At 54.9% G+C, this 19,788-nt stretch overlaps 7 protein-coding genes across 7 annotated transcripts; 3 read left to right on the top strand and 4 right to left on the bottom strand.

Annotated features, from left to right (window-relative positions):
* Positions 1-2,567: 2,567 nt before the first annotated feature.
* PHYSODRAFT_409709 (hypothetical protein) lies at positions 2,568-2,990 on the bottom strand (the record flags this gene model as incomplete). The annotated part of the gene is made up of 1 exon (XM_009539391.1): positions 2,568-2,990. A coding segment is annotated over one exon (423 nt), but the record flags the coding sequence as incomplete, so codon positions are not given.
* A 2,994-nt stretch (positions 2,991-5,984) lies between these two features.
* Positions 5,985-7,833, top strand: PHYSODRAFT_362341 (hypothetical protein; the record flags this gene model as incomplete). The annotated part of the gene is made up of 6 exons (XM_009539392.1): positions 5,985-6,111; positions 6,162-6,226; positions 6,485-6,973; positions 7,066-7,165; positions 7,234-7,470; positions 7,540-7,833. 6 exons carry the CDS (start codon positions 5,985-5,987, stop codon positions 7,755-7,757), a joined length of 1,236 nt encoding a protein of 411 aa, XP_009537687.1. The 3' UTR covers positions 7,758-7,833.
* A 49-nt stretch (positions 7,834-7,882) lies between these two features.
* On the bottom strand, positions 7,883-8,965 carry PHYSODRAFT_530559 (hypothetical protein; the record flags this gene model as incomplete). The annotated part of the gene is made up of 3 exons (XM_009539393.1): positions 7,883-8,608; positions 8,753-8,869; positions 8,945-8,965. 3 exons carry the CDS (start codon positions 8,963-8,965, stop codon positions 7,883-7,885), a joined length of 864 nt encoding a protein of 287 aa, XP_009537688.1.
* A 1,175-nt stretch (positions 8,966-10,140) lies between these two features.
* On the top strand, positions 10,141-10,900 carry PHYSODRAFT_565800 (hypothetical protein; the record flags this gene model as incomplete). Its single annotated transcript, XM_009539394.1, has 1 exon — positions 10,141-10,900. Exon 1 carries the CDS (start codon positions 10,181-10,183, stop codon positions 10,898-10,900), a length of 720 nt encoding a protein of 239 aa, XP_009537689.1. The 5' UTR covers positions 10,141-10,180.
* An 87-nt stretch (positions 10,901-10,987) lies between these two features.
* Positions 10,988-13,312, bottom strand: PHYSODRAFT_356091 (hypothetical protein). Its single transcript, XM_009539395.1, has 2 exons — positions 12,440-13,312; positions 10,988-12,343 (listed from the first exon to the last, which is right to left on the bottom strand). Exons 1-2 carry the CDS (start codon positions 12,456-12,458, stop codon positions 11,139-11,141), a joined length of 1,224 nt encoding a protein of 407 aa, XP_009537690.1. The 5' UTR covers positions 12,459-13,312; the 3' UTR covers positions 10,988-11,138.
* A 154-nt stretch (positions 13,313-13,466) lies between these two features.
* On the bottom strand, positions 13,467-18,124 carry PHYSODRAFT_307004 (hypothetical protein; the record flags this gene model as incomplete). Its single annotated transcript, XM_009539644.1, has 4 exons — positions 13,467-13,560; positions 13,664-13,889; positions 13,974-14,103; positions 14,165-18,124. The coding sequence occupies 4 exons, from the start codon at positions 18,122-18,124 to the stop codon at positions 13,467-13,469; spliced, it is 4,410 nt and encodes a 1,469-aa protein (XP_009537939.1).
* Positions 18,125-18,392: 268 nt separating this feature from the next.
* Positions 18,393-19,729, top strand: PHYSODRAFT_289018 (hypothetical protein). The gene is made up of 2 exons (XM_009539396.1): positions 18,393-18,493; positions 18,620-19,729. Exons 1-2 carry the CDS (start codon positions 18,425-18,427, stop codon positions 19,658-19,660), a joined length of 1,110 nt encoding a protein of 369 aa, XP_009537691.1. The 5' UTR covers positions 18,393-18,424; the 3' UTR covers positions 19,661-19,729.
* Positions 19,730-19,788: the final 59 nt, after the last annotated feature.

Genomic DNA, 19,788 nt, shown 5'->3' on the forward strand with positions numbered 1-19,788 from the left:
TCGGGTAGGTCTTCTTCACAGAAGAAGACCTACCCGTTGAAAATGGACTGCATATATGTTGTGCGAGGTTTCTAACACCAGCTGTCAAATTATAACATGTAGGATAAATGACGCGATGGTGGTATTTTATCGTGATTATGAGCTTATCCCCAGCTGCTATCCTGATTTGGCCAATTGGGTAGTTGTAAGACAACTACGTGGCAGGCTTTCAATTGCAAACAAAATTGCAAGAAATAGAAGTATTTTCCAACAGCCGAAATGAACGGGAAGGAGTTCAGATACGCTAAATACAGGCATCCTGACAGGAAGGGAAACAACTAAGTAAGACTACTGTAGACACAAAACAATTCATGTATTGATACTCATTAACTCTCTTACTTCGAAGTACCTTACATATGAAAGTCAATGGCGCCTTGGTCAAAGCATTATACTCGGTTGTTGGCGTACTAATACTACGGCACGACCTGAGTCTAGCGTAGTCGTTGCCCACGACTCCTTGGCCCAGACGTTGTTGTTTCTGCGCTGGTTTCGAGGAATACGTAGTCTCCATAAACGAATGGAATGCAATAACTCACCACATACATATAAGGATGAGCAGCATGTGAGGTCTTACTCTGGCGAGCAGCTATAATATATAGGTACAGGTGATAGCTTACTAAAAATATCTAGAAACGACTAAGGGGGTGATAGTGAGACAGTGGTGGGCTACTACGTAGTATTTGTCCTTGCAGAATGTCTCCTCGTCCAAATAGTCGGCCCACATGAACATCTTTCACATTGCCAGCACTCAGTAGGGCAAAAAGATGAGCTGATAAGATATCCAAGAAGACAAGTTGAGCCATGATCCACTGTTGCGGTTGTTTGGTCCAGGTCTTGCGATTCGGTCATATAATCAATATGTTCAAATCCTACGCCTGATCTGCATAAGAACCAAAATAAAGGCAACCTGCTCAGTTGACGGAGCTCGTTCAAACACGTTGGAATCGACTGCAACGCGTCCATGTCGTGGCACAACCAAACGAGAGCTGGCTTGCCTCAATCCTTGAGCGTCAAGTTGATGTGGCGTAACGTCGTGAATGAAGAGTGGACAGGCAGGCAAGCGGCCTGTCCAACTTGAACCAGACAAGTCGATCGATTGGTGGTCCAAGTTGAAGTGCACGCGAACAGCAAAAAAGTGCCAAACAAATCTGATAGGGCATGAATATACATGTAAGTACATTTATCAGCATAAGCACAGAGAGATGATACCTGTGTGTGTGAGCTAAGATTTGCGAGCTTGACAACGCTCTTGTGCTGCAATAAAGCAGTCAAGTGGTTGAGCAGCAGCTTGGTTTATGAGTTGAACCTATGGAGCTCTACCAAAACCCACACAAACTCGATATTTGCTACGGTCATAAACATGGCGTATTTCTCGTAGCAAATCCGTCGTAATTTGTGGAGACGAATTGACGTCTCCACGAGCGCAAATGAAGCGTACCATTATTTTGGTTCAATTCCCAATCTCCAACTATAGTAACTTCAGTATAGGGATTTTTACTCCGGTGTAACCAGCTCGGCTTACCATTTCTCATAGTAGTAGTAGTAGAAGAGATTTTATTTGGACTACTATGATAGCCATTAAAATCCTAAAGAAGATTTCATCATCACCACTAATGGCGATTCTCTTGGTAGCTGCATGCTGCTTACCCGTACTTGTCCTGGTTGTTCAAGGATTATTAGAAAACTGTCGATACAGTCCTCCATCAACTTGCCTTGTTCAACTGTTTGTGGACTCATCTTGTCCCTCCTTGCTATTGCCTCCAACTGACGAACTCCCGTCACCCGGAACTCGACGCAACTTTGCTCTACCGATGTTGGTTCTCCTTCAAGATGAGCCTGTTGCGCACCATCCATTGCGTTGTGCTGCAAACGGTAGCTAAAATTCCCCAAAGACGTTTCAATGTGTCTTCATGCTTGGCCGTGCAAGACCCCGCCGTGAGGGCCACTCTCCTCTTCAGTGAGTCCGGAATCGGGGGAGCTTGCCGTGATGCACAGTACTCTAGGTACCCGAGGAGGCCACTGTCGGTCACGTCAGCGCCACCCCAGTGTCTAGTTAGCCATTTCCAGCATGCCACCGCGCACGGACATTCCCAGAAAATGTGACTCTGGGTTTCCTTTTCTTGGGTACACGCGCTTGTTTTCCTGCATGAATTGCTGTGTTGTCTCCCTTCAAAGAACAGGTTTAGCTGTCTGAGGGCCATTCTGTACACCGTCCACACTTGGTAGGGAGTTAGGGAATGGTCATGGCTCCATAACTGCTTGGGTCGTTGTTGCTGAAGCCCACGTTGCCACTGGTCTTGTTTCGCCTGCGTCTCCAGTCTCTCTATGACCACGCCAATACCGCCTCGCAATTCTGTCCGAAATCGTTCGAAGGCTTGTCGTTTGAGCCCCTTTGATACATGTTTGTTCTTGATTCTCTCCTCCACAGTCCAATGATACTGATGAAGGCTCGGATGTGCGTAAAATACTACGCCTTCAACTTGGGCCCACTTCTGTAAAGTCTGCGTAGTTTCTTCTGTGCAATTCTCCACTTCTATCTCCCAGTTGATGCCGTTGGGTAGTTGCCTGCAATTGAGTTGCCAGCTCGCCGTGCCTTGTGAGGTTGCTGCGCCTGAGAGATGCCCCGTTGGCCTTAGTCGCCACGACACATTGCGTAGCCATTGCGGCAGGTGCCTTAATTTGAATGGTGGATAGAGCCGACCTTCTTGCCAATCTCTCTGAGATAGTAAGATTACTATAATCGCCCACTTGCACATGGTTCTGTGACGGTGCCGACGCCCTTCATTTGATTTCTGTGCGACGCTAAACCAAAAACGCCCCTCACCTTCTTTTCGAGGTTCAAGTTGATCGAGAGTACCATCCCTTATCCGTGAAAATCTTCTCCCGCGTAACAGAAATCCAGATGGTGCTGTCAACCATGGGTTATCACTCCAACCGAAGGTCCCCCAAAATGTTTTAATGTGCTCCGGCCACGCTAGCCGCGAGGGCTCTACCTCATAATTCAGCTGAATCACGAACCCGCCATCGGTATCCCACCAACTAGTGCTCGCCTCTAGGATTGCTGCGTAATTAGTCTCCACTATTTCTTCTCGTTGCTTTACTTCTTCGTCCGCTGGCTGGAGCGATTCACTGATGAGCTGCATTCCTGGCTCTACTCTCTGATTTTTTGCATTTGACGTTCTTGGCGAGACCGACTTGTTTGGGGCCTTGAGTACCCAGAACTTCTAGGTTTGCAGGTAAAGATCGGGTTTTTGAGTCAGCCATAGCAATGCATGTTTCGCTTGCTGTGTTTTCACCGTTAACGGGACAGACACCAAACCGATCCCTCCTGCCTTTCTTGGTAGAAACACTAACCCAGGGTTAATCTTGTGTTTTCCTCCACTCGTTTCCACGTGCGCTTGCCAAAGAACATTTTTCTGAAGGCACTGAAGTTTTTTCTCCGCCCACTTTGGTAGTTGGAACGCTGCAGAAGTGAAAGTCACGGCTGGAAGCACCATCGCATTTAGTATTGACGCTCTGTCTTCTACCGAGGTAGCTACCCTGCACGCGGTGGCCAAACGTCTTTGTATTTTGCGAATTCGATCTGCCCAATTCACATCGCGCATCTCCGCAGTCCGTACTTGATACCCCAGATACCGGGTCGTCTCTCCATGTCTGAGAACTGGGATACCCAAAATCGTCTTTCTGTACTCGACGGCGGTGTTCAAACTTATAAGCACGATTTTCGCCGGCTGCACTCGGAGCCCCGAAAACTCACCAAACCTTCGGACTACCTTGAGCACACGCGGCAGTTGCTTTGCCTTTTGCATAAAAACCGTCGAGTCGTCGACAAACGCAGAGAACAAGTGCTCTCGCCGCTCCTTGTCACCCGGCACTGCTACACCCGCAATTTGCGATTCTTGTGGCAGCGCTAGCCCAAGGATCTCAGCAGCTAAAATGAAAAGCAAAGGTGCCAGCAGGCACCCCTGCCTGATACCAGATCCTATCGGGCTCTGATCCGATAGCTCTCCATTGAACATAAATCTAGCTGTTGTCCCAGCGTGTAGGTTTCGCATCACTTCCACAAATTCACTACAAAAGCCGAACTTGCTTATTACTGCAAACATGAATTCACGATCGAGCGTATCGTAGGCCTTCTTGAAGTCCAGCAGTAATATGCCGGCGCTGTCTTCTAAGTCTGCTAATGGGTCCGCCACCGCACTTTTTAAGTGAGCTAACATCATCATTACCGTCTTGTTCATATTCCTCCCATGTACAAAGCCTTGTTGCGAGTCTCCAATTAATCGCCCTAGAAACATTTGTAGTCTTGTTGCCAACACCTTAGCCACAATCCCGCAGCTGGTTTGCAATAGAGTTATCGGCCGGTAATCCATAGCGCTCGTCGAGTCACCCTTTTTCCTCAACGGAATTATCAGACCCCTCAAAAAAGTCTGAGGTGGGCGCTCGCCTCGAAGGATCGAATTTCCTACTCTCGTCAGGATCGGCGCCATTACGTCTTCCATATCCTTGTAAAAGTCGTTGTTCAGTCCATCTGGTCCTGCCGCTTTTTCTCTATTCAGCGCTCTGATAGCCTCCACGACTTTGTGTTCGTCCATGTTAGTAGTAAGCGCTGCGTTGTCCTTGTCGGTTACCATTTCTCATAACAATTTTGATCAGCTCAATACAACGATACAATCAAACACGATGGTGTATCAACTTTTTTAACAGTGAAAGCGTAGCATGGGTTCGTTACACTGGTTCTGCCTGTTTGATTGGCTCAAATGTTCGCCCACTTCTCGCACGGCGGGCGCACAAGGGAACAGCATACCGTCGCTGCGATGGCTGCCTTCGTCGTCATGAACGCAGGCGCCAATCTAGGCGGGACAAGGTGGCAATTTGGGCGAGACCGCAAGCCGTCACAGCAGACCCTGTAGTCATGAAAACTACTTTATCAATCGGTAGACTCACTCGGAAGACTCGATACTAACTGGTCTGAGCAGTGGCGGTCGTCCTGGTACTGGGGCCCAAGTGCTGCCACGCACGGCACTTGCAGTCATATGACCAAGGTCGCGAGCGCGGATACGACGTCTTTGGTCTGCTCGCCGCTAGCAGCAGAGGCGGGCTGTGAGCTTTCGTTGCGCTCAACTAAGACATATTATAGCAAGGGCTTTGTATTTGAGGTTGTTGTACGCGCCATCTCGTGGTCCAGTCGCCGAGAAACGCCGACAGGAGCACGAGCTCGTCCGGAGTCCCAGAGCGGGAAGGCAATGCGAGCAGCAGGAGATGGCAAGGTGCCCAGCAGCGGCGTCTAAGTGCCCGCACCTGCTGGGGAGGAATTGCACCTAGTCCAGTGGTGGTAATATGTAGGAGAATGCACTTTTAAATACCTATTAAAATAGGTGTAGACGAAAAAACTCATGAGCACTTTCAAGCTCCAGGACTCCTCGGTCCATACGCCGTCGTCTGGCAAAAGCACTTCAAAGCCTTATTTTTGACCAATTACATACCTCTGTCTATGCGTCATCTGGTCTGGTTACGGAATCTCGACACAAGTCAATCACCACTCATGCTGAGCGTTCACGCCCGCGCTCTCAAGCTCTGCGTCGCGCGCCCAAGCCGTGGACAGCAGAGCCAGCGGAAGAGACTGAGAGTTTACTACCACCCAAAGTTGATTGTACGTGCACCTTACGCATTGTTTGTTACTGACGATAAGTGAGTGTAGCCATGTATTTAGCACTCAAATGTGATGGTTTTGGTCGGTATCATCGGTTGTAGCAAACACGACGCAAACGAGGACATATTTGGCACACAAATTGCGATTTGTGACAGCGTTTGTGTTAAGAGCTCCTATGTATGCCACACAGTTGTTGTATCTGATTTGATTTTTGCGATCTTCCAGCGACTCACATTGGCGAGAGTCGCCATTCGCCATTCGTCTCCGCCGAGGCCAAGCTCAAGCCGAGGACATGCTGCGCTGCGTCCTCCCCCTCCTGCTGGCGTCGCTGCCGCTCACGAGCGCGTGGCTGCCGCCGATCGTGGCAAAAGGCAACAAACTCTTCGACGCGGAGACGGGGCTGGAATTCCGCATCAAAGGTTTGGCGTTGATATCGATTCGTGTATCACTCCCCTCGACCTAACTGCAGCGGATGAATCCCTGTTGGCAGGCATGGCGTACTACCCGCGGCCAAACAGCGGCGAGCTGGCCGACGTGAGCAACTACGACTGGGCGTCGGACGACCACGAAGACGTGTGGGCGCCCCACCTCGAGGTCATGCAGGACCTGGGCGTCAACACCATCCGCCTCTACTCGGTGGACCCGAGCAGGTCGCACGACAAGTTCATGTGCGCCTGCTCGCAGGCCGGCATCTACGTGTCGGTGGGCATGGCCGCGCCCTGCAAAGGCTGCTCCGTGGCCGACGTGGCCGCGCCGGACTGCTACCCGGACGGCATGTTCACGCGCATGCAGATGGTGTACAACGCCTTCGCCGTGTACGACAACACTCTGCTCTTCAGTGTGGCCAACGAGCCCAACCTCATCTCGGTGGACGGAGACACGGGCGAGTCGGTCATGCCCTGCGTCAAGGCCATGATCCGAGACATCCGAGCCTACGCGGACGGATGCGTCGGCAGCTTGAGGGAAGTCCCCATTGGGGTGGAAATGGCGGATATCCCGCCCAGAGCTCAGTGGCTGCAGTACTTCGACTGCACGGCTAGCAACGGCAGCTCCAGTGGCAGCGGAGATTCCAGCGAGAGAGCGCAGTGGATGGGATTCAACCCGTACGTTGAGTGCGACCCGACCGGACACACCGAGTACTCGCAGTCCACGGGCCTGAACACGCTCATGAAGGACTACAAGGACGCGGCATACCCACGCCCCATCATGTTCGGAGAGTTTGGCTGCAACACGGGAGACAACACCATGGACGGATACGAGAACCAGCGCACATTCTACGATGTGCGTATTGTATTTGCTGTCTATGTGGTTGGGGAGAGGCTGGTGGAGACTAACTCGCCGGTTGAATTTTGTTGTGTTGTTTCGTTTCACAGGCCAAGTGGATGAACGAGGAAGAAGACATGACGGTCGAGATCGTGGGCGGCAATGTATTCGAGTTCTCGACCGAGATTGCCAATCTAGAGGGCACAAAGAGTAGGTTTGGAGGGTTTGGCGCTGGAGCATTGGTGCGGAATCTAATGTTTGTTTGTTGTTTCGAGTAGAGCTGACGAAGAAGGCGGACAAGGGCAAGTACGGCGTGGGCTACTTCCAGCCCGACAATTGTGACAACGAGAACACAACGTGCGAGTTCACGCCTTACCCTGAATACGACAACCTCAAGGAGGCCTACACGACCACCAAGAACTCGACTATCGAGATGGATTCGTTCACGCCTGCGAGGACTTCTGCGCTCAAGTGTCCGTCTGCCCTCTCGATGGACCTCCCGGACACGCCCGATGGTAAGTATCTGCATCGCGCGAGGCTACAGTCCAAGCATTCGCTAACAACTTGACTATTGTGCTGAGCAGTCGAAAAGCTGTCTTGCTCTGTGGCGCAGCCTGTATGCGACGGCCAGAAGTCCAACAACTTTGACTCGAGCACCTTGGCCGACCTCAACGACGGCAAGACAGCGAGCAGCGGGTCGTCGACGGCTACGAAGGACGGAAGCAGCGATGCTCACACCGTCGTAGCCGCATCCGTCGAGGCACTGGCCCTCGTTCTCGCTGCCTTCCTGGCGCTGAGCTAAGTTCCCAGCTCCGATCTTTCATTGTGTAGCGATGCAGGACGCGTTTCACGTCACTATATATTAGTTGCTAATGAACGGAAGTAGATGTGAACGACAAAAAGTCCCATGCAGCCAGCTCCCGTTGCCTAGGGGAAATTGGACTCCATGTCCCCGCTGCTAACGGCAGCTTCGCGGCGCTCACCGAATACGTAGTGCCCCGCCACGTAGCCTGCAACGACCCAGAGTAGCAGCGTCAAGTCGTACGTCATGGACACGAGCATGAGCATGTACGCCACTAGGAGCGTCACGCCGTGCAGCAAGCTGTGCACGCCGTGCTGCGTCTCCGGCGACAGCATTCGGAACCACGCAGGACCGCACGAATCGGCCAGCGGCATGCTCTGCGCCGTCGACCGCAGCAGCTGCGCGCTCTCCGTCGCGTGAGGCGCGTTGCTACTGAGCAGACGCTTGACGCTGCTCTCCTTACGCAGCACGCGGCGCAGCTGCAGCAGATACTCATTGAACACCGCCACCAGCGCCACCAGAATACCACCGAAGATGTAGCGCACGCGCGAGTCCAGCACCCACCCGGGGAACCACAACAAGATGCACGGCGTGGAACTGCCGCTGAAGGAGAAGCCGTTGAGCATGGTCGTGCCAGGCCCCGAGCAGAACCCGCGCTCTTGTCCAGCGGTAGCAGCGGCGGCGGCGCCTTCCTTGGCGGCTTGGAACGACAGAATATCGCTGTAAACCTCGCGCGCGTGGGTCATACTACACGTGTGCACTGCTTGCTCTCCGTGCATCATCAGCACCTCGGGTCCGCTGGACACTGACGACTCCATGCCGCACACTGGACACAGCACGCTCCCCTCGCTCTCGTCGTGGCGGTGGTCGTGTGATGTCGGGGGAGACGCCGCGCCCTTCAGCCCCAGTTTCTGCAGGAACAATAAGGAAGGATAAGAGGAGAGAGTTAGGACTCTGCTCCGTGTGTACGTCTCCGCGTGCGGTGCAGGACGTACCGGGTCCTTGAGGAAGGCGTCGAGCGAGTCCTGGCTCGCGAAGCGCAGCTTCTGGCCGTTCTTGAGCTGGAAGTTGTAGGCCTGGCTCATGACCATCTCGCCACTCACCGGGTCGTCCTGCAGAGCGAAGAAAGCAGCAGGTTAGAGGTGGATTGCTGCTGCGGTTGATGCAGGTGGTTGATGCACGCGCACCGGCATGTCGTCCATGTCCATGGCGGAGGCGGCGCGCGCCACCCCGTGCAGCGCCAGAGTAGCCACCAGCAGCAACGCGAGGAGAGGTGAGAGGCGGCGGCGGAGTGTCCCGGTCATGGTGTGGGCGAGCGGAAGCGGGTCTGGGGCTGTGCGGCCGCAAGCAAAAGCTCTTCGCGTCTTGCTCTTGATGGTGCAGCTTCTCGACTGACGCTGACGACTGGAAAACGGGAATGACAGGGACGCGAGACTTGATATGTAATGCGACGAGTGAAGTATGGAAGTTCACCTTTCAAACAGCATATTAGGTGATTGTTGACTCGTTCAAGAGTGCTCGACGAGTTTACCAGCCTAAACTTTAGGCTAAAGCGGCTTGCCCGCCTCAACAACACTCCCCGGTAGAGTTAGACCTAGCTAGTCTTGCCTACTCTAGCGTTGGCTGCGTTCACATTGGGCCAACAGGATCTACATTGATGCAGACTGAACTTGGTATTTATTGTTGATGTGCCAATCCAACTGTTGCAAGTCTGTCGGGAGAGATACCGCTTAGGTGAGCTTCGCTTGGGCTGCCCAAGTTGGGCATTGCTTGTGTTTTTTTACAGTACTAAAGTATCGAGGTTGCTTGCAAAATCTGCAGGTTTTGTTTCTTACAGAACATGCACGTGTATGGTAACTTAGTTCTCGTGGAAATGCTTCATAGTTTTGCCCTTGCAGGTACAGTGAACAAGGAAGACTTACACGATAGTTTTCTTCCTCATCTTTTAAAAAATTCAACAACTTCGATGTTCATGCAATGGTTTACCATGTTCCCACTAAACGTGTATTCGGTGCTACTACACTGTTCTCGAGTAGCTCGGTTGCTTCTGCACTGCAGTCAAGCGTAGTGTGCAGTGTGTTCGCTTTTCATTCTGTGTTCGTGCTACAATTTGCAGCCTGCAAATTGCGAGGTTGCAAACGTTCTGCAGCAAGACTGGGAGCTACAACTCTCTCTACCCTCACCGTCCGTTGTCTTCTTAGCGCTATCACTTGCATACCATCGATCTCGAACAACAACACGGAACGCGATCGCTCTCAGAGCACCCACCTCTCGGTTTGGCTCTCGCATTTGAACCGTCAAAACGCAATTTTTTCTTATAAATCCGCCCTTTTATGCCGCGTATCTCATGTGTGCAGCGCAGCCCCAGTTGCCGTCTTACCCGGCTCGATCAAAGAGCTCATTGCTTCACTTCGCCAGCTACGATGGAGCACGGCGGCTTCTGCATGGGCCCGGGCTCGCTCATGGGCACGGCCGGCTTCAAGTGGGCGGGGCGCGACCCCATGGCGGACTGCTCCATGCTGTGGCTCGAGAGCTGGGGGCTCACGAGCGTCTCGCGCGCCGCCGCGGCCTGCATGCTCGTATTCCTGCTGGCCGCACTGTCCCAGTACCTGACGACGGCCAACGAGTGCCAGCTGCAGCAGTCCAAGAACTTCGCCAAGCGCCGGCTCGCCAAGGTGCTGACACAGCACACAACCAGCAGCAGCAGCAATGCAGCAGGCGGAAGCTTCTACGACCCGGAGCTGGGCCACAGGCGCTCGTCATCGTCCTCCTCCTGTGAGCGGCGCAAGGACTGCAAGCACGCGGAGGAGTCGGCGGTGCATCCCGAGCGGCCGGAGCTGCTGCAGGCGCTGGACAACAAGAGCACGACGCTGTCGACGGCTGAGAGGGCGCACCCCACGTCGGCGTCGCAGCCCGTGAGGCCGACGCCGCCCATTTCCGTCAAGGTCGGCAACTGGACGCACCTGGGCGACTCGCTCATGCGCGGCCTCAGGATCCTGCTCGCGTACCTGCTCATGCTGGTCGTCATGACGTACGACCTGTCGCTCGTCACGAGCATCGTCTTGGGATTCATGACGAGCTTCTTCGTGTTCGGCAAGGACACGGCCAAGGTGCCAGTCTCAGCGGACCCCTGCTGCTCGTAGATAGCGAGACTGCGAGATCGTACCTGCACGTTCACAAGTTTATCTACACCGTAATTTACTCTATTTGCCATCGTTCGCTGCCACCATCAAAGAAAACAAGAGTCGTTCGTGTATTATGCGTGCGCGAATTTTAGCGGATTATCATAACGCGCTCCCGAGAGCTCCATGCTCTTCTTCACGCAATTACTGACCGCACGTCGGAGGCTTCACTGCCGCGTCCGTGCTCACCCTCGCCTACTTACTGCTTCTTGGCCGCGCTGGCGTCGAAGTCCTTGGGGAGGATGCCGTCGCTGACACCGCGCGCCACGGTGTCCTGGAATAGCGCGGCCGCGTTGGGGATGTCCAGGGCGACGTCGTCCAGTACGAGTTTGAAGCGCTCGAAGCCCTTGATCAGCTGGCCCGTGGACACCACCTCGTGCGAGACCAGGTAGGCCAGCAGCGACGCCATCGCGGCACTGTTGGCCTCGCCGCCTTCCTCGAGCGAGTTGGTGATGCCGCGCTTGACCACCTCGTGGTGGAAGTGCGGCACGTTGAGCTCGCGAACGCAGCGCGCAGCCTCCTCGAGGTCGCGCGACAGCAGGTACTCCTTGGTAAGCTGGTCGATGGCCACCTTGAGCTCCTCGACGGGGCGGCCGTCACCAGGTCCCCAGGCCTTCTCCATTCGTGCCGTGGCGTGGTTGATGCTCAGCTTCTTGATCGCCTCCGCCGCAATCTCCGGGGCGTATCGCGTGATGAACGGGTCCTCCAGGAAGCTGGGCGGCAGGATCTCATCGACTACCGCACGGGCGCAGAAGATGGCCAGCATGTTCTTGGCGGTGGGGATGTCAATCTGCAAGTCGCCGGCCAGCAGCAGCACCCGACGGAAGCCCATAAGCACCTGGCCAGCCGTGAGTCCGTCCAGGTACAGCGCCGAGAGCAGACGCGACGCCAACTCGCGCTCCTTGTCGTTCTTGTCCATAGCCATGGTGATCGCGCGCTTGACCACTTCGTAGTTGAACTCGGGCTCGTCCAGGTCGTTGAGCGAGCTCAGCACTTCGTCGGCGTCGCCGCTGGTGAAGTACTCCTCCAGGATCTCGATGATGCGCTTCTTGATCTCGGGCGGAGGGTTGAGCGCCAGCTCCTTGGCCGCCAGCTCGTCCGGCTCGAGCGTCGGCGTCGACTTGGACTTGGTGGGCGAGCCGGGCGTGGACACCAGCACCACGTTCTCCTCCGCCTCGCTGTCGTAGTTGGGGTCGTGCTCGTCCGAGGGCACGGCCCGCGGGATCTCCGTCACCTTCCAGGACGCCTTCTGGCCGCCGCCCATGCGCTTGCCGGCGTCGCGCGACTTGCTGCGCTCCTTGCGGGCGGGGAGCGGCTTGTCGCCGCCGCCGGAGCCGCCGCTGGAGGCGGACGCTGGGGCCGGGGCCGGCTGCGCCAGGACTTCCTCCATGGTGGTCACGGTCTCTGCAGCGACGTCATAGCAGCAAGATAAAGTTAGCTAAGATGGCGATGATGAGGATAAATAACGGATACCGTATTGGGGGTGTCGGAGTTCCTCACCTTCGGGAGCGGCGGACATGGCGAGGTGGGAGGTGGGGGACAGAGGGGAGAGGAGAGGACGGGGGGAAGAGAGAGGGGGGACGAAAGGGAGTTGGCTGGCGTCGGGCTGCTCTGCTTCCGGGTGTCCTTCCTCCGGAGGTGCTGCTTGCTGGTGCTTCTTGAGCTTTTACTTTGGATACTGCCCCCTTTGCGCCGCGACATAAATAGTTGACTTGGAATTTGTATGCTGGAAAACTTCAATGTACCGGTAGTCACTGAAGTGAACGGCACGATTCACTCAGAAGAGTGACGGATCCATTCGAATATGGCGTGCGTGGAAGGTATATGGGAACCTTGGTTTGGGCGCATTAGCGCCTGGGTGCATGTGCGTGAATATGGAGCGCGGGACTATCTGCACAACAAGGTGCTGAGCGTCTAAGTGTAATCCTTTATTAATAAATTAAATTATACGCAAAATTGACCTTTAGTTGAAGCAAGTTGAACCACTCGCAACTCTGTAGATGTACGAGTTCGTTGTCTAAACAGTAATTCACCCAGGCAATGCCCGCTCCCTGGACTGTGCAGGTAGAAAATGTGTGTTTGCCTCAATCCCGAGGCTGCTGCAACATGTTCACGTTGATTGTGACTGGCGTTTGGTTTTGAAATTGGTTTTGAGAAGCAGCTTGCAGTCATTGTCATTCAAAACTGGTTGGTGGTAGGATGCAAGGGCTACTCGGCTTGGCAAGACTCCGTCCACCGGTATCATTTGCTACGGACGGCACGACTTGCTACTGGGAGGTGGCAAGATTCACGGGCAACATCTTCATCGGTCGCTTTCGTGGGACTTCGCACGTCAAATGCACTCAACGATCACGCACTCATACACGCACACGAGCAGACACACTCCACACGCACGAAACTCAACATGAAAGGCCATCACACCGCCTCCTTCTCCATCCCTTCCACTCGCGTAGGCTTGTTAGCTGACGCATCGGTTTGGGCAATTGCAGCTGGCAGCGTGCGCAGTGCCTACCCGACAGTCGTCGGGCTAAGATGTGTAGAACGTTGAGCGATCCACTTCAGGTAGAACCTCACTGCAACCGTGGCAAGATGTAGCGAACGAATCGTTAGCGGTGAAACAACTGTGCACGCAACAACAAAAAATGAGTCAATAAAGACTAATAATACACTGCAACCACAGATTATGCTGTGTTGCCTAGAGGGACGCCAGGCAGACACACTTACATAGAACATAGCCAAGAGTCAGCCACAATCTTGATATTGCTTGGCCCAAACACACGCTTCTGACCGCATTTGTCGCATTTGGGATTCCACACGCTTACGTCTGCTCGGCACTGGGTTCCAGCGCACTTCCACGTATCCCGCACCGTTTCAAACTGCACCGTAAGTATGCGCTGCGTGTGGACGTCCATTCGGCGTACGCGGATCATTGAGTTCTTGACATTTTTTGCTATAAAGAAGGCAAGAAACAAGTGCTCCCATCAGAATCGACTTCACCAGCAAAGTGGCACCCACCTTTGACGAAATAACGTACAGTTGAGTTCTTCCACTGCTTCTTCGGCCCCTTCCTCGGTTTCAAACGTCACACATGCGTCACCACGCCCAAGATGAGTGCGCTGGCTGGGGAATACTTCAATTGCTGGAAACCCAGTGTCGCGATCAACCTTCAATTCAGAGTCAGTTAGCACATCAAAACCCGCCAAAACCCCATCCGCAGGCACTTACCGCAACACCAAAACGTGCGAAGTCCCCCTCAATCTGCTCAGCGCACACCGTGGGATTTACCCCGGTCACATACACCTGCCTCACCATCAAATCTTCGTCCACTGGTACGCTATCCAGGTCAAAGCGAATGTCTTCGACCTCCTTAACAAAAGCGTTGCCGTCGTCGTCCGAGTCTGAAATGAACATGTCACCATCGTCATCGAACGTTGCCAGAGCGCCAGGTGAAGGAGGGACGTCTTCACGAGGTGATAATTTCTGCTTCTTCGCAAGACGATTGTTCTCGTCAATTTTCCCGTTTCGACAAACTTCACCCAGCTCAGGCGGATCACTCGGCTTATCGACGCTCTTCTTGCTGGAGTCACGCTTATCCGACGAAGGGGATCGACGATTTATACGGGGATCTCGGTCCCGATCGCGGCTACTCGAAACGGTTTGCTCCGAACGGCGATGATCATGCTCGCTCGGCCTCTCTCTTGACCATGATCTTGACCGCGAGCGGCGACGGTAACGATTACTACCATAGTCTCGACCTCGGGGGCTTGGAGAACGAGATCGAGAGCGTGACGACCCTCTTCGTCTACGATCATCACGTAACTTGCTGTCTCGGCTGTAACGATCACGCTCTCGAGATGGCGGTGATGGCGATCGCTTCCTCCTACGATCGTCGTCGCGTCTGTAGCTACCGTTTTCCCGACCACGACGCCCACGCGATGGCGACTCATACTTATCTGGCATAGATGATTGAGAAGCTTGAGGACCGTAGTAACTTGGTCCGGAGTTTTTGCTGGGTGGCCCGAAGCTTTTCTTGCGACGTTTGTTTTGAGTTTTCCCTGGGGTGCTTCTAGATCCATAGTCGTTTGCTCGTGAAGCTTTTGGTGGTGTATCCTGCTCAGCTTTCTCCGCCTGTGGGGGCTGTTTCTTCTTCTTTGGGATCGGAAGTTTATCCAAATCTGTATCTTGCAACCGGCTCTTAACCATCGGGGTGCCATTTCGCGCTGCTTCTTCCTGCATCTTCTTAAAGCGACTGGGACGCTTGTAGCCGGTCCCTTCGCGAATATCGCTAGCACTCTCTTGTCCATCCATGTGCAGCGCATCATAAATACTTATTTGTGGCTCTAGCCTGTATCCGCCTCGAGAGGCGGTCTTATCGTTCATCTGCGAATTTTGCCCATTTGTTGCAGCTGAAGAGTTTTGTGTTGTCGAACTAGATTCGCTGCCCCCGCCAAAGCGGGATTTCGGGACATTGCGAGTTGTTTCGACTGCATAGCTAGGTGCATCCTCGGTCTTCTTGGCACCAGCATACGCGAGATATCTGGCGTTGGATTTCTCCTCTGTCTTCTTAGACAGTTCTCTCGCCAACAATTTCAACGGCACATCGTCAAGGTCCTTTGCGGCATTCAAACCATTAGGCTTCTTCGTTGGCACCATCGTGTAGTGGTTCTTGTGTGGTCGTTTGGCTCCAGGGGTATCCTCAGGGTCGAGCATTTTCGTACTGCGTCTTGTCACGGCAAACTTGCCCTTCATGACGGTTGACGTTGCGATGGGCTTCTTGCTGGGACGAAGTCCGTTGGATCCAAGCGATGGCTTGTCCGGCGACGGTGTTTGCTTTGGCTCGACTGTTGCCTTCTTTGCATCATTGCTTCCCTTCTTTGCGTGGGTCTCAGTGTAGTCGTGCACTGGCAATGGCTTTGGCGCTGTAGTCGTCGTAGTCTTCGCCTTGGGCTTCAGTCTCAATGGCGTGAAATCAAAGAATTGCTGTACTCCAGCTGTCGAAGAATCAACCGCTTCATCACCACTTTTGCCATTCATTGACTTTCCACTGTCACCAACATCCCCAGCCTCGGATGTTTTCTGCGTGGGGGCAGCTCCATCCTTCTCGTCGCTCGGAGCCTTCGTTTCCCCACCTGCACCATTCTTTTTGCTGTCCGCAGGCTTATCGTCAGCATCGCTGTCATCACTGTACTCGAGTCCGAGATCGTCTGTGTCCGGTTCATCGTCTTCCAAAATCTCGGTTTCAGCTTCGGAGACGTCTTCATCCTCCATTTCCACATTCTCAGCGCTAGTTTCTGTGTCAGCATTCTTCGGCACAGTATCCACACTCTTTACTGTTTCCTCCCGCGCTCCACCAGCGTCACTGCCAGTTTTCACTTCGAGTGAAGCTGCCTCTTCACCAGCGTTACTGTCCTCATTCCCAAGTGACAATTCTTCTTCTTCCAAATCAAGGGTCCCGGTGTCCGAAAGATCAGTATCGCCATCACTCGAATCCGCCGGTTGCTGGGTGGCTTCCTCCTTGTCTGGCTGATTTGCATCTTGTCGGCCAGCGGTGGTTTGATGCAAAGCAGATCCAAGCGGAGCAACTGCAGCAACGTTGCCAGCTCTGCCATGAGCTTCTGAAGGCACCTTGTCCACTTCTGCATCGACGGTTCGCATTTGCTGTGTATTTTGCGAAGCATCTTGAACAGTCTGCGGGCTCTGGAAGTCTGCAGGGATCTTCAAGCGCACAATCGTCGATTCCTTCGTCACATCAACGTCCACCACCTTCTCCTGCGTACCATTTACTGTTGTCGAGGTACTGCTTTTATCATTGTCTTTTGCTTCATCCTCGCTGGATGAAACTTCGATCGGCTGATTCGAATTCCCTGATGCATCTTTATCTGACACTTCCGTCGATACACTTTTGGTCGTAGCTACCGTGTGATACGCTTCGCTCGCTGGCGAACCAACTCGTGTCTGCACTGGTGGGGTTTCTGCTTGAAGTGGGGCCTCCTTGGTGGTGCTATCTTGCTGACTCAGTTTCCGTGTGACGGCTGGCTTGCGGGGCCGTGGTTTCTTTTTCTTCTGCGTCGACGCTGCTTGGCGCAGCCGCTTTCGTTTCCGCTTTACAGGTATCGTATCTTCGTCACTGTCCAGGTAGTCGTCGCTGAGTAGGTCCACCACTTCAGGCTCGTCCGGCTCAGGAACCTCTTCTTCTTCCGCTGGAGAGTAGTCGCTGCTGAAGTCGTCTTCACTTTCACTGTCGCTATTTGTTATTTGTTTGGCCCTTCGGAGGGCTTCGCGCTGCTCTTCCTCTGAGCTCATCCCGTACCGATTTGTGTGCTTTCGTCTCCGTCGCATGTTCTCCTTGCGTCGAATCACCTCTGGATCGCGGTAACCTGATACCCAGCTCAGCATCTCCGCGGCGACATCATCTGTCATCGTCGTCGTCGTCGTTGTCGCCGGCGCTGCAACCTTCTTCTTGTATGGATCCTGCGGGCTCTTCAAGGATACCTGTTGCATGAACTTGGACTGCGTTGATCCAGCTGCGTGGGCTGCGCCACCGCTCGCCACCTTACTATTCGCTCCAAACTCCTTCAGTAGATGCGGGGGCGTGCTCTCCTCCGTCTTCGTCTCCTCAGCATCGGAGCCCTGCAATTGAATCACATCCACTTGCAAATTCTGCATCAACTCGTGAACGGCCACATCGCTCCCTAGCGTCGCGCTACCAGTCGCCGCCGTGGTCGCAGTAGTCGCGGTACTCGTCGCTGTCCGTACCGTCTTCGGATCCAACTGGGACATGGGCACCGCCTTCACCTTGGGCTTCAACGTGGGCGACGCCAGGTTCGACGGCATCGCGAGCGGCTGCATGAGCTCTGCGGCGGTCGGCATGCGCGTCTTCAGGGGTGGTCCAACCTCTACGTGCGGCATGAAGGCCGACGCCTTGGCCGCTTCCGCCTGCAGCAGCGCGCTCATGTCGGAGGCGTCCACGTCGCCCAAGAAGTCGAGCGCCAGGGCGTCGTCCTCGTCCTCGCTGGCCACGGCGTCGCTCTGCAGCGAGCGCTGGTGGTCCTTGAAGCCGATGTGCGCCTTGACGCGCTGGAAGAGCTGCTCGCGCTCCTGCTGCTCGTCGCGGCGCCGAGCCGCGAGCCACTGGCGCGCGCGCAGCAGCTCGCTCTCCCATAAGGCCGCGGCGCTGTCGCCCATGGCGCGATCTTCCTTCCGTCGGACGCCTGCGGGCGGCTTGGCGGCTTGCTTGCTCCTGCCGCTGCGGGCGGGCGTCGAATGCGGTGCGGGAGCTAGCGCCGGAGTGCGGAATGCAGAGTGATGGTCTCTGGCGCACTTGGCTCACCCTGATTCCCGTTGTGAAAGGCTTCGCTCTTGGTTTTAGAGTGGGCAACGGTAACTTGCCTCCTATTGGCTGAAAATACGCGATAACGTCCAATGGCGACGGCATTGCATCAAATGGCGGAAGAGCGACACTTGCCCGACAAGTCGACCTCGAGCATGGTGAAGCTGCGCGGCTACGACTTCTACCGCGCCATCGGCTCCCCGAAGCGCATCGTGGCGCCCATGGTGCGTGACGACTCTCAACTGTCAGCGATTTCCGCGTTGGAACGGAGAAATTCCGCCGCGTGACGACTCTTTAAGCCTCATTGAAGCGTGTCAACTAACTACGACTCTTTACTTGCTTTGCTGCAGGTGGACCAGTCGGAGCTGGCGTTCCGCATGCTGTGCCGCAAGCTCGGCGCCGACTGCTGCTACACGCCCATGCTGCACAGCCGCCTGTTCGCCGAGAGCGCCGAGTACCGCGAGAAGATGTTCGAGCGCCACATCCAGGACCGGCCGCTGGTCGTGCAGTTCTGCGGCAACGACCCCAAGACGGTGCTGGCGGCCGCCAAGATGGTGGAGGGCCACTGCGACGCCGTGGACCTCAACCTCGGCTGCCCGCAGGGCATCGCCCGCAAGGGCAACTACGGCTCCTTCCTCATGCACGACAAGGACACGGTCCAGGCCATCGTCGAGACGCTGAGCGCCAACCTCAACGTGCCCGTGACGGTCAAGATCCGCGTCTTCCCGGACGACAACGAGACGCTCGAGTTCGCCGACATGCTGCAGAAGGCCGGCTGCGATCTGCTCACGGTGCACGGCCGCACCAAGGAGATGAACAAGACGGCGGTGCGGGAGGTGGACTGGGACATCATCCGCCGCATCAAGGAGCGGCTGACGATCCCTGTGATCGCCAACGGAGGCATCGAAACACACGAGGACATCGCGCGCTGCATGGAGGCCACGGGCTGTGACGGCGTCATGAGCTCCGAAGGGCTGCTGGAGAACCCAGCGCTCTTCGCCGACACAAACAACAAACCTGGCGAGGACACGTCCTTCCTGGCACTGGCCAGGCAGTACCTTGAGTGCGCGACGCTGTACCCGCCTGCGAGCGACAAGATCGTCCGTGCGCACCTCTTCAAGATCCTGTTCCAGGACCTGCGCGTGCACTCAGATCTGCGCGATGCGCTGGCCAACGCCAAGTCTCAAGACGAGATGGTCGACATTGTTGAGGAGCTGGCCGTGCGACTGAAAGAAGCAGAGAGCGGCAACGCGGGACCGGAGACAAAGAAGGTGGAGTACGCTGCCGAGACGAGCTGGTACCGCCGCCACCGACAGGGGCAGGAGAAACTTCGCCGCCGTGACTCGTACGAGAAGTGCCTCGACACAGGTTTCGGCAGTCTGTTCGCGTAAGCAGCGCTGGTTGAGACTCCGTGCTGCACAGAGCTCACTTTGCTTACAAATAGAGTCTATTTGATCCTTTGCACGCGACTTGCGGTACTGCAGTTGCTGATGCGGTCGTGTTGTTCTCTATGGTGCTC

Source organism: Phytophthora sojae (genome assembly GCF_000149755.1).
Source record: "Phytophthora sojae unplaced genomic scaffold PHYSOscaffold_13, whole genome shotgun sequence".
NCBI lineage: Eukaryota > Oomycota > Peronosporomycetes > Peronosporales > Peronosporaceae > Phytophthora > Phytophthora sojae.

Bases quoted from the DNA above. Each gene is read 5' to 3' on its own strand.
- PHYSODRAFT_289018 (XM_009539396.1), top strand. From the start codon at position 18,425: ATGGTGAAGCTGCGCGGCTACGACTTCTACCGCGCCATCGGCTCCCCG. The intron at 18,494-18,619 runs GTGCGTGACGAC...GCTTTGCTGCAG, and splicing joins AGCGCATCGTGGCGCCCATG to GTGGACCAGTCGGAGCTGGC.